Source organism: Poromitra crassiceps (assembly GCF_964638095.1).
Source record: "Poromitra crassiceps genome assembly, chromosome: 13".
In the NCBI taxonomy this organism is placed as follows: Eukaryota; Metazoa; Chordata; class Actinopteri; order Beryciformes; family Melamphaidae; genus Poromitra; species Poromitra crassiceps.
In genome coordinates, this window is record NC_139644.1 from 17117058 (window position 1) to 17129317 (window position 12260).

Sequence of the window (12260 nt, forward strand, 5' to 3'; positions counted from 1 at the left end):
CCATGTCTGTCTTCAGTCTCTCTCTCATACCAGGCTGCCGCCCAATCACACGGCTGTATCCATGTCTGTCTTCAGTCTCTCTCTCATACCAGGCTGCCGCCCAATCACATGGCTGTATCCATGTCTGTCTTCAGTCTCTCTCTCATACCAGGCTGCCCAATCACACACGGCTGTATCCATGTCTGTCTTCAGTCTCTCTCTCTCATACCAGGCTGCCCAATCACATGGCTGTATCCATGTCTGTCTTCAGTCTCTCTCTCATACCAGGCTGCCGCCCAATCACACGGCTGTATCCATGTCTGTCTTCAGTCTCTCTCTCATACCAGGCTGCCGCCCAATCACATGGCTGTATCCATGTCTGTCTTCAGTCTCTCTCTCATACCAGGCTGCCCAATCACAGGGCTGTATCCATGTCTGTCTTCAGTCTCTCTCTCATACCAGGCTGCCCAATCACACGGCTGTATTCAGGTCTGTCTTCAGTCTCTCTCTCATACCAGGCTGCCGCCCAATCACACGGCTGTATTCAGGTCTGTCTTCAGTCTCTCTCTCATACCAGGCTGCCGCCCAATCACACGGCTGTATTCAGGTCTGTCTTCAGTCTCTCTCTCATACCAGGCTGCCGCACTGGAACAAAGAGGCCTTTCACATTGACCTTGACACACGGCCACCCCATCACCACAGGAACCAACGCAGAGGAATCCACCCCAACTCTGTGATATCAATCTCTCTGGCCCTGGCAGACGGTCCCAGCTCAAGGCTGAGGTGAACCTTGGAGAGAAGGATAATACACTTCATATGAGAGGGTTTCCATTCCAGCAGAGAATATTCACCACTGTGAATTTGGTATCTGATCTGAAATCGCCCGTCTGAGGTATTTCGGAAAAATATTATGTGATAGTGTGAATTTTTTTTAAATTTGTTAGTAACAGTCAATGTATTATTCACAATGCAGCTGGCAAAGCTAAGCCAATGATCTGCTACAGCTAGAATCTGCCCATTAGTGATTTAGTCAATTATTTATTCACATGTAAACACCACATGATCACCTTGAAAACCTTTATTTTCAGGATTTTTTTTTAACAATTACACCTGAACAGCACATGAATTCAGGCATTACCTTGCATATCTTTCTTTTTTTAACAAAATAAAATAACAGACTTTCACTTTATACATTTCCGTCATAAGAAATAGCTTCAAAACTGTACATCAAGCTTTTTACAAAGCACTTGGAGCTTCCAAATATACAATGTTCATTCACATTTTATACACATCAAAAACCAAACAGGGTCTGCTACATTTAAAACCTGGGAGTTCCTCCTCTGCGCGAACGGCACAGTTCGGGTACGATCCACGTCGGGGTTGGTCTTTGAGAACATAGAGTCCAACCAGCGTGCTGCTTGGCAACATTCAGGATCTCCACTTTGCGTCTCAAACGAGTCCTGAGACAGCGGGGGGAGAGCGTCTGGGCCCGGGCCAGTCTGTCAGTCTGGCTGATTGCAGCCATTTCTCTCGTCCGTAATCAACACTTTGTCCAGCTCTCCACCCATTCCAGCCAGGGCTTGTCCCACTTCCAGACAGGGTCACGTCAAGTCAGTCAGTGTCCACGTGACACGGGTTGGTCCCCTGTTGCTGCGCCTCGCGGTACAGCCGCAGGAAGTCTTTGTAGCGGGGGGCGCAGCCCATCCAGGCCTCGCCGAACCTCACGGCCCCGGTGAAGAGGAAGTCGCCGCCGCCGGGCTTCACGCCGCACTGGAGGGGCATCTTGACGCGGCCGGTCCAGCTCCGCGCCCTCACCCCTCCAGACACAAACACCTGGGTCTTCTGTCTGTACAGCCGGCTGATCTCCACAGTGACCGACGACTGCTCCTCCTCCCTCTCCACCTTCTTAATGCTGCCCCGCGCCACTGGAAACACCATGCAGGAAGACAGAATTAACATATTGGTACACCATGCAGGAAGACACAATTAACATATTGGTACTATCTTTCAAGCTATAATGAGTGGTGAGAAAATAAGTAGGCAGCAGGCCCTACTACAAAAATCCCTGATCAGGGTATCCCCTAATGAAGGCAATAATTGTAGGGCCATATGAAATCAGTTTTATTTTTCTCCAAATTAATTACTTTTTTCCCCTTTATTTAATTTGAATTTTAATTTAGGGATTAGGTTTGATTTTTGTGTGTGGCTTGGCTCCAGTGGGAATTTCAGGGAGCCCATGGCCACCATTGCCCCTCCCACTGGCCGTGATGCTCTCAGATCCCTAGGGCCACCTTGGCAGCTGTGCCCTGCTACCAGCCTGCTACTGTCAGTTGCTTTAAAAGCGTCAGTGGTCTCAGTTTAATGTAGCCTATGTAAAGAATGTGTGATTGGCTCATTTTAACATACATTTCAGAAAAATCGCTCTTCACGATGTCAATAGAGCAATGGCCTTTGTGCCCTGGCATGTGGCCTTGTGCCCTAAAATTTTTTGATGCCAAAGGCCAAATGGCCTTGCCCCTAAAATGAAGAAATTCACACCCTGCTTGTCTCTCTCAGACTGCCCCTTCAACATGTTCCTCAAAGTGAAAACCAAGTTGTGAGGTGACGTAAGGGTCCCACGCAAGACCAACCCCCCTCTCAAAACACCCCAATCGAAAAACGGAATTATTTCTCTAGGCCTTTTATTACAATTACAAAATCAGTTAGGTTACTACAATAATTAGGTCTACTTTTGCTTTTGATAATTTGGCCTAATTTGATCAAATTCAGCCAAATTATGGAAAATTCTGCAATATTCCATGTTTTACATTTGATTCCAATTTTATTACTAAATTCCATGATTCCGTCAGTTTTTTCTGCATTGTGGAAATCATATGGCTTGTGTTTAGCCAATATTGAATAAGTAAGGGTTAATGCCCGACAAGGTGTACATTATCACTTTTTAAGGGACGACGCTGAAGCGAGAACCGGGCTGAGGCATAGCCGAGGACCGGTTGCTTCAGCGAAGCAAAACAAAACAAAACCAGTCATTTATATTTCCATGTGTAATAAATAAAGCAATCTAAATGGCTGTTATTCATAAGTCAAAGTCTTCTGCGAAATAAAATAGTCCCCCCCACCTTCCTGGCAACAGGGAACCAGGCAGCGCCTCCATTTTAAAGCAGACTTTAACTTTATCACAGGAATGCGGGTGTTTTGCGATCTACATTAAATGAAGACATTACCGTTTGGGCGCTTGCTTTATTTTGTATGTTACATACGTATTGGCCAAGTATATTAACATTTACGGGCGAAGAGATTTCAGGAAGTGAAAGCAGTCAGGGCGACCAGAGCGATTTAGTCAGAGAGTTGCGTCAGCGGAGGTCGAAAATGATTAACCATGTAGCCAAATGACTAGCCAGGAAGGGGGCTTGCGCTACGTTTGGATGCATAAATAAAGCTGATAATATACAATTAGAATTTTTTAAACGTCTGACCCTTTCAAAGTACATCACAAAGGGCCCATTTTGCTGTAACTTGATAGCCCTGCTTAATCCAGGACCTTACTTCTTGTAACTTTTGTGAGGTAAAAACTGGTCCATTGGAGTGAATGGAAATGTCGGAACTCTCCATTATATGGCTCTGATCGCTCTGCTCGCAATGAAGATTCTGTCAGGAGGGAAATCTCCGAGCACACAGGGGTGATTTAAATACTTACTTTGACGGACTCATTTTTTTTCTCAACTTATAAAAGTGCCATATTAACCCTTAACGGTGGTATAGAGCTCAAACAGCTCTCTTAATACCACTGTTGAAACTATGGTGCATTGATATGAATGGTGAACAGACCATTTGACTGAACTACTTTACTAGGTGTACATTATCACTTTTTAATGTACACCCTGCAGCCAATCAGAATCAAGTATTCACCCAGACCATGGTATAAAGGCTTTTAACTGCTATGGAGACTGTGGCTTTTTGCAGTAGGGCCTGTTGCCTACTTCTTTTCTCATATGGACATGAACCCCACCTCCATGGAGCACCTCTCATATATTCCTCAAGCCTAAGTACAGTAGTGTTCTTTTCTTCCTTCTACAGTTCTATAACGAGCGGTGTTTTCCTTGGACGTTTCGTCAGACCGTACAGCAGAAGGAAGCCTATGATTCTCCCAAAACGGAGGTAGTAACTTACCAAAGTCGCTGGTGCAGACTGCTAGCAGCATCTCGGCGTCTGTGCAGGGCTGGCAGGGGGCTGAGTAAAAATAAAAGAGAGAGAGAAGGCGGATGAGCTTGGGGCTAAATTACAGCACTACACCGCCACACACAGCAACAAGGAAAAAAGCCCTGATTTCTTTAGCACTCCCTGTGTTGCACTGTGACAAGAGTCTCACTGTTGGGGCCACAACTTTCCAGTTAAGTACCGCATAACACAAACAACACAGCTGTGGTTGGGCCAGCCATGTAGGTCATGTGCTCCTAACACACACACACACACACACACACACACACGACCCGGGTCAGGGTGATTCATTTTCGTCCCCACAGCGGATTATTTATTTACGAAGACGGCAGAACGGGAGTCGGCTGTCACGAGCTGTGGGCTTTACACCAAGCAGAGCCGGGCCGGGCCCCGGCCGGCGCTGGAGGTAAAACAGTCAGTCACCGCTCGTTAAAAATGGCGACGAGCGCGCGTGCGTGCCTGCGTGTGTGCAATGCCCTGAGGGGGGTGTCCGGGCAGCCGCCGCCACCAGAACAGGAACCCTCTTGACACTTCACAACAAACAAGAACCAGATGAGGAGGATAAGGAGCGCAACGGAGACGGGCGAGGCCGAGTCGCTGCCTCTCTGACCCGAGCTGAGGGCCGGCCCTCTGGGACTCGCCGCACACAAAAAAACACACAGAGAGAACACAATCTACAACATCACAAGTTGTTTTTACTACATTAAAAGTGAGAAAAACATCAGGGGAAAAAAGCACCAATAAAGGCACACATTACTACTGTACATCTCTTCAACTAATTGGGGCACTTGAACAACCGAAAACACATGCTGTCATAACTACAGGGCAAATAATCGAGTTAAAGACGGGAATTAACTGAAATGGCCTCTACCCTGCCGAGACCTTTGAGAGTTTGCCCCCGGGCTAGCTTTAACCTGTGATTGGTGGCAGTAGGGCCCTGGCCCATCCTCCAGAGTGTTTTACGACAGGAGAAAGGGCCCTAAATGAGAGCAGTCAACTCCATGATTAGTTGACTCAGGTGGTCCTGCGGGCCGGAGCGCCTTTATGAGTCCTGGAGCTGCTGTGGCTTTCTCTAGCGTCAGCGCGGCCCGCAGCCTGGGCAGGTGGGGACTGGGGAGCAGCAGGGGAGGGGAGGGGAAGGCTGCCCAGTCAGCAGTGGGTTGAGGGTGGGGCAGCACTGGATGCTAATCCAGAGCATGTGAGGGAGAGTGATTTAGTGTTCGCCCGGGTGGATTTAGTACTTTGGTTACACTTGGTTAACGCTGTCCGGTTGCAAAACGTGTGCAGAATGATACTTCTAATTCAGAAATGCTCATGTCTGGAGAAACACATGCAGACTTGTTGCCTTGATAGAAAATTAAAAACACTTTTTTCGTGTGAGAGAAGAGAATGTGACATGTCATCATCATCGGGGGCTTATTTTTAGCTGGCCTGGCTGGAGTTGGGTGTATGGGGGTGAGGGGTGAGCGTGCCTTGGGTCAACTTGTGTTGCAACACAAGGCGCTGGCGGCATCACCCGGTGAGGTCAGAGGTCGGAGGTCGCACAGCCACAAGCTCAGGAAGGCTTCAGAACAGCTGGAGAGAGAGCGACTTCAGAGTGAGCTCGCTCGCTCGCCCCGGAGCAGAGTGCAGAGAGGGGCCCTTTGATGTGAGCCTGCCTGCCGCCGGAGCAGCGAACCGAGGCCCCAAAAAACCCAAAGAGCCAAACCCGGGTGTTTTTCCCCTCAGAGCCGAGCGGGGCTCACATGTCAGACATGAAACGGAACCGCAGGAATGGGCTAAGAGCCGAGTCAGCATCTCTGCCGGGCCCGGGCGCATGCTGCAGCACTCTGATCCGAACCACTTCACAGGAGCAAGAGAGGGATGAAGGATGGGAGGAGTGGTTGAGGAGGGGCGGGCGGGTGTGTGTGTGTGTGTGTTTGTGTGTGTTTGTGTGAGGGGTGGGGGGGCGGGACCACGATAGTGTCCCTGCAACATCTGGGCCCAGATGCATTCCACTCTAATGGAGCACAACTCGCTAATACGGCTCTCGGCACAGACGAAGACCACTTCAAACGGCCCGGGGACCAGAGGAGGAAAGACGGATGAAGGGCAGAGAGGGGAATGAAAAAGGAAAATAGTAGAATGACAAATAGAAGAGAGAAATGGAGAGAGGTAGGAAAGAGTGAGAGCGAGGGGGAAGAAGAAAAGGGAGGCTGATTGAAGAGAGCAGAGAGGCCAGGCCAGGCCGAGGGAGCGATAGAGTAAGAAGAGAAGGAGAAATATAGGCCCTATTATGCCCGAGAAGAAGAAGGTCCTCCAAACATCTGGTCGCAGTAGATACATTCCAACTTGATGGTGAGCAACTCAATCCCAGCACAGCGGGTCGGAGAGAAGTGGACGGGGAAAGGAAAGAAAGAGAAAATGAGAAGAAAGAAAGGAGGGAGGGAGAGAGAGAGCAATGGATCCACCAGTCTCCAGATGACACGAGACCAATGTCTTTATGAATCATCCCAGTACTATCTCAGGCCTGGCCAGCCATCACATCACAACACCAGCTCATACTACAGAGACACTGAGCAGAGCGAACTAATGTGGTCAAAACAACTCCTCTCTCTCTCTCTCTCTCTGTCTCTCTCTCTGTGTCTCTCTCTCTCTGTCTCTCTGTCTCTCTCTCTGTCTCTCTCTGTCTCTCTCTCTGTGTGTCTCTCTCTCTCTCTCTGTCTCTCTCTCTCTGTCTCTCTCTCTCTCTGTCTCTCTCTCTCTGTGTCTCTCTCTCTGTGTCTCTCTCTCTCTGTCTCTCTGTCTCTCTCTCTCTCTCTCTCTCTCTGTCTCTGTTGTGCCAGATAATGATGCAGGATGTGGACATGTGAATCCAGAGAGCCATAAAAACAGATGTGGGCCTGATAGTACTCATGTTTTTCTTCTTGTGAGTGGGGGAAAAACACAGTTACTGCACATTTTGCTCAGCTTGAAACGGCGCAGGTTTGGCAGGTACGCAGCGTGAAAATACAAGGCTGTTTTGAAAGGGAGGCCCCTCTGTTTGGTCGTACCCCTCCGCACAGAAACCTCACCGCTCGCAGCCGGACCATTCCCCAGTGGACTCAGGCATAGTTGTGTAACTATCTGCGAGAGATGAGTGCGAAATTAACCGAAATATCAATAGTTGATCGTAAGGACCCAACGTTTCATAAAGGCTGCGATCTGGGGGGGAAGATGATGTTTTGATACCCACAGTGAGACCTCATTATCGGGAAGGCACACGTTCTTCCAAAACCAATATGTATAGAGAAACAATACTGGGAGAGAAATATGCTTTGGCTTTTGGTATTAGCAGTGAGTTGGAGCGAGCCAAGACTTTCCTACTATTAGAGTCCAATTTAATAAAAGTTTCCACCAGTAGATGGCTGCATTTAGTGTATGGCAGAGGACACAGAGACAATGGACAAAGGAAGTCAGTTCTGACTACAGGGAATCAATCAAAACAAAGTCTGCAGACCTCTGCAATGGTTAATTAAATAAAATACAGAGGGAGAAAAAATCTATAGGCCAGTGATTTTCAATCCTTTTTCATATCAAGGACCCCTAATTTAGACCACATTAGAGCCTCAGATATCTTTATTGTTATACATTACTTTATATGATTCTGTCCAGAAGTCCATGACTATCTGTATTGTATTGTAGGTAGAGAGAGAACAGAAAAGCTATGATCAAAGCAGTCATTCTTCTACATTCTCTAATTGTGTTAACTTCTTCCTGGAGACCCCTGGTGGTCCCCGGACCCCATGTTGGGAACCACTGCTCTAGGTCCACCACCACCATAGTCACAACATCCGTGATCTTCTTACCTGCCAGTGAGTGCATGTCCGCCCCCAGCCTGTCGCTGACCAGCTCGTACTGGAAGGCCGTGATCCTGCGGCTGATATCCATGTGCGGTATGGCCTCGATGAAGAGCGCCCCCTCCTGGATGCTGAAGCAGTGCACCTTGCCCTCAGTCTGGTCGTGCTCGCGCAGCAGCAGCCGCAGCTTGCCGGTGCGGTCCAGGTAGATGTTGGCGCCGCTCGAGTCCCTGGAGGGCTTGATGCAGACGGAGAGGCGCGCGGCGGCGGGCGAGGCCGTGTTGGGCCGCAGGTTGACGATGATGGCGCCCGTCGGGTAGAGCCACTCCAGGGAGCCCTGGGAGCAGCGGAGGTACACCTGCTCCACGTCTCTGGCATGGCCCTCGTGCGTCAGACCGCTGCAGCATAGGGGAGGGAGGGAGAGAAGTCAATTGCGATCAATCATGGATCGAGGTGCCGAAGTTTGAGGCACGACCCGAAAAGTTACTCCGGAAATGTGCACACAAACCCCATAACGTTTTGTGGAAAGAATTGAGGAAATGGATTATGTTAGTCGGTTTTTGAGGCGACGTGGAGAGTCAAGCTCCTGCCGAACCTAATTTTCTCTAACGCAGCACTAAGGGAGGGTTCAGCGATCTAAAAATGATTGTTCTGGTCAGTTTTTAGCCTCAGCTAACTGACCGAGATGAAGCCCTCTGGCTGACTGCAAGGACATTAGACCACATTCCTCCTGAAGCGTTAAGGCCCGGCTCCGGCGGACGGCGCACAAGACTGGCTGCATGAGCAGTCACGAGCCGGCGCAGCCAACATGAGCTCAGCTCCAGCACACACACTCCCCCCTATAGCACATTGTTCCCCCCTCGGAGCTTTGGCAAAACGCAGGACTGGCAGGCTGCCTTTGGGAAGCGTTTGGAAGCAGAACATGGATGAATGGAGGGACACAGGGGCTTCTGGGCAGACAACAGCAGCAACAGTAGCCCGGCCTGCTGCATGCAAGTGCAAATGCAGGTCACGCACCGAACCTCCCCTTGCTTTCAAGCCACCAAAGAGACTGGAAGAGACTTGTCCGGGCAGCACTCCGGACTCTGGCGCCAGCCTGGCCAAATGACTCCCTCCACAACTTAATGCCTGGTCAGGGTTCGAAAAACTCCAAGTCTGTCAGTCATTCTGTGGCAAAGCCCAGAGTCAGGAAACCATCAGCATTCTACCCAGCGTGCGGATGCCAAGCCAGTGGTTTGACTCCAGGGGGAGAAACGCCCAGTTTCCTGAAAATGAGATGCTGAAATTCAAATGTGCCATAGATGTAACGCAAGCCCAGCGCACATGCTGAGCAGATGCAGCTTGAACGCCCCCGTAACATCGTAACATGCTGCCCGTAACCAGCCTCTCCTCAGCGTGCCTCTAATTAAGTCTTTTTTAACTCCATCATCTCTGCATGCAATTAAAGGAGATTAGTCAAGAGGCTAACTAATGAACAACAGATTATTGGTTATGAGCTCAAAGTGCTGCGTGTTGCCTGTCCCTGCTGACTGGAGGATGAAGAGCAAAACCGCAGGATTGGAGGCACATCCACTCAAAGTGCACAACAGATCTCAGCAGATGTTTGGTGGGAGGTGAAACTTTCCAGTGTGTGTTCTGACTATAAGGATTGTCTCAAGATTTTAACATTTAAAAACAGAAAGGAAATCACATGAAAGCTCTGGAGCATAATGTCTGCACTTCTGAGTAGGCTACTTCTGTTTTTTTCTAGTGATTTGGAATTTCGTTAAATCCCATATGAAGCAAACATGAATTAAGCAATTAATATGAGGAATAAGAATAAGGAAGTTGACTACTTTTCCTCAACATTTGATCATAATCTGTGATTTACTAATTCATTCCAATATCTAATTCACATTTGTGGAACTATTTTGGTGAACATAGAAAAAACAGATTGTTTTCTAAAGTGCCAAACAACCCATTTAGCAGGGCTCTTTACAAAGGAAAGTAGATGGAAAAAGTGGTGAAAATGAGTAAGAGGGTAGGAAGTGGAGCTCACAAGAGCTTTTGCCATGGATTTTGGCAAAGTGTAATGGAGTTTATCCATTCAAATCATTGTCAATAAGTCATTCATAAATCCAGTATGGCCTACAGCACAATCATGGCAAGCAAACACTATAGTAGGACTTGAGGTTGGCTGGTTGTGACAGTAGCCTACAGTACTCACTCAGTGAGTTTATGATGACCTACACACACTTTTTTGACATATCACAACAATATTTGGCATAATAATACCCGATGTTTTAAATGGCCTACTATTTGTATAGTAGGCTAGTATGATTGTTATGGCTCTGATTCATGGCTTTACATCAATCACCCATGTCTCTGAGTTTCAGTTTCAATCAGTCATGTCATGCAGCAGCCCGCTTAAATTTCACAATTTATTATGTTTATTTCCATTCTCATTATTTCCATTTGATCAGAAAATATATCTCACCTGCCCTTCCAACTGCACTGGTCGCTTGAGTATTGGCAGAATGCAATCCGACTCAGGAGAAGAGAGAGCAAGGCAGCCAGTATGGGGCTGAGCAGCATGTTTATCTCGCAGCTCACTTTTCCCTCTTCTCAAGTAAAACAACGACAAAGTCCACCGCCGTAAGTCCAGCTACATAGCGCCTCCATGTGCGCCCCGATGCTTATCTCCTCTTGTCCTCCGCGGTGCACATCAGAAAGTCGGACAGTGACACCGTGTTGACAGACAGCCCTGGTTCCGTGTAATAATAATGTGTTGTGAGCTCCTTCCTTCCCTTGCTGCTCGCTCGGGAGTGATTCTGCAGCACTGATTGCTTTCTCCACGTCACACCCCATCCACTGAAGTGCATCACGTGTGATGCCTTCACGTTCTCCTCAAAAACTCAGGATAGAGGTCCTGAGTACAACTTTAGTAGTTTCAGATGATGCTGATGCTGATGATTATTAGTATTATGCTTTACTGCTTTCATGCTCTCAACCTCTGTAAAACGTTACAGTTGGGAAACTCCCCCTTTCCCAATGTTATGGTCCATTCCTAAACACATAGTAGACGTAATTCCTACAGTATTTAAAGGCAGCATAATACTCAATACATTTGTTTTGAAAAGGAGAATTGGCAGCCCTGCCATCAGGGCCGTTTCTGAACATTTTGGGGCCCCAAGCGACATCTTACATTGGGGCCCCCCAAACACCTGGGGCGAAATGTATAAACCACGCGGCATGCGTACACACACACAAAGTGTCCACTTTCCACACAGGTTTCAGAATTTATACAAATCCACGGGTCATGAGAATTTGCGCACCGGTACACATCACCATGCATCTCTCACACCATGCGTACTGGACACAGTCTTCTGAGTCTGACTAGTGTGATGTTGCGAGTTGGCAGAAAAGGATAATGTACGTGTGAATCTGGGCATTTTATTTTTTCATTCACTACATTGTGCTATGATGTAATCTATAGTTTAAAAAACTTCACTGTGTGAATAAACATAAACTTCCTCTTAGTGGCTGGTAGGCAGAAATCGTGAAAATAAATATTTTTGCAGCAGATCCAAACATTGTTGGTGACTCTTGCTAGCTGCTGTCAAGGAGGAAGTCTTCTATCTCACTTGTAACTTTTGATTGGTCACTTCCTGTACGCTGAGATTTCCTACCAGTAACCATACTTGACATTAAAAAAGAGCAATCTAATGTTAGGCTACTGGAGCTGGGACGTTCTCCAATTTCTTCTCAGTTGTAGCCCCAATTTGTGATTTAGACTGATAAGAGGGGTGGACATTTACATACAAATCTGTAGGCCTATGTAATTACATACAGATTTTTAGTCTCGAGTCAATAAAATATGTTTTAACTGAAATTATGACAGTTATGGTCAAACAGCCATTCTTACGGCTCCTGAAAGTAGTTTCAGTCCACTTACTTTGACAATGTACCTACTGTAATGTTATGACATTAGATCCTTATAGCTCACAATGCAGTTCTGTCTAGTTAGAGCTGCAGGGGTGTGCAGAGCAATGGGTCCGTTACTAATGGGTGCATCTGTAAACATCCAGTAAACTAGTCATTGGTTACATAGTGGCTCTTGAGCAACGTTTTCTTCAGAAACACAATGTTTTGCGTGTGGATTGTGCTTGGCATGATATGGGAAGGAAACCCGTTTGACAAGGAAAACCAGAGCTGTTTGTAACTGCTATATACTCTTTCCTCTCTGGCGTCTTCGGACATGGAATC

General features: G+C 47.6%; 1 protein-coding gene across 1 annotated transcript; it reads right to left on the reverse strand.

Annotated features, from left to right (window-relative positions):
• Positions 1–1068: 1068 nt before the first annotated feature.
• metrnla (meteorin like, glial cell differentiation regulator a) lies at positions 1069–10820 on the reverse strand. Its single transcript, XM_083649211.1, has 4 exons — positions 10492–10820; positions 8025–8413; positions 4150–4209; positions 1069–1904 (listed from the first exon to the last, which is right to left on the reverse strand). Exons 1-4 carry the CDS (start codon positions 10587–10589, stop codon positions 1591–1593), a joined length of 861 nt encoding a protein of 286 aa, XP_083505337.1. The 5' UTR covers positions 10590–10820; the 3' UTR covers positions 1069–1590.
• Positions 10821–12260: the final 1440 nt, after the last annotated feature.

Excerpts from the sequence above, each read along its gene's own strand:
- metrnla (XM_083649211.1), bottom strand. The coding sequence starts at position 10,589 with ATGCTGCTCAGCCCCATACTGGCTGCCTTGCTCTCTCTTCTCCTGAGT. Across the intron at positions 4,210-8,024 it reads GGACATGCACTCACTGGCAG|CCCCCTGCCAGCCCTGCACA; the intron begins GTAAGAAGATCA and ends ATTTTTACTCAG. Across the intron at positions 1,905-4,149 it reads AGTCTGCACCAGCGACTTTG|TGGCGCGGGGCAGCATTAAG; the intron begins GTAAGTTACTAC and ends TGGTGTTTCCAG.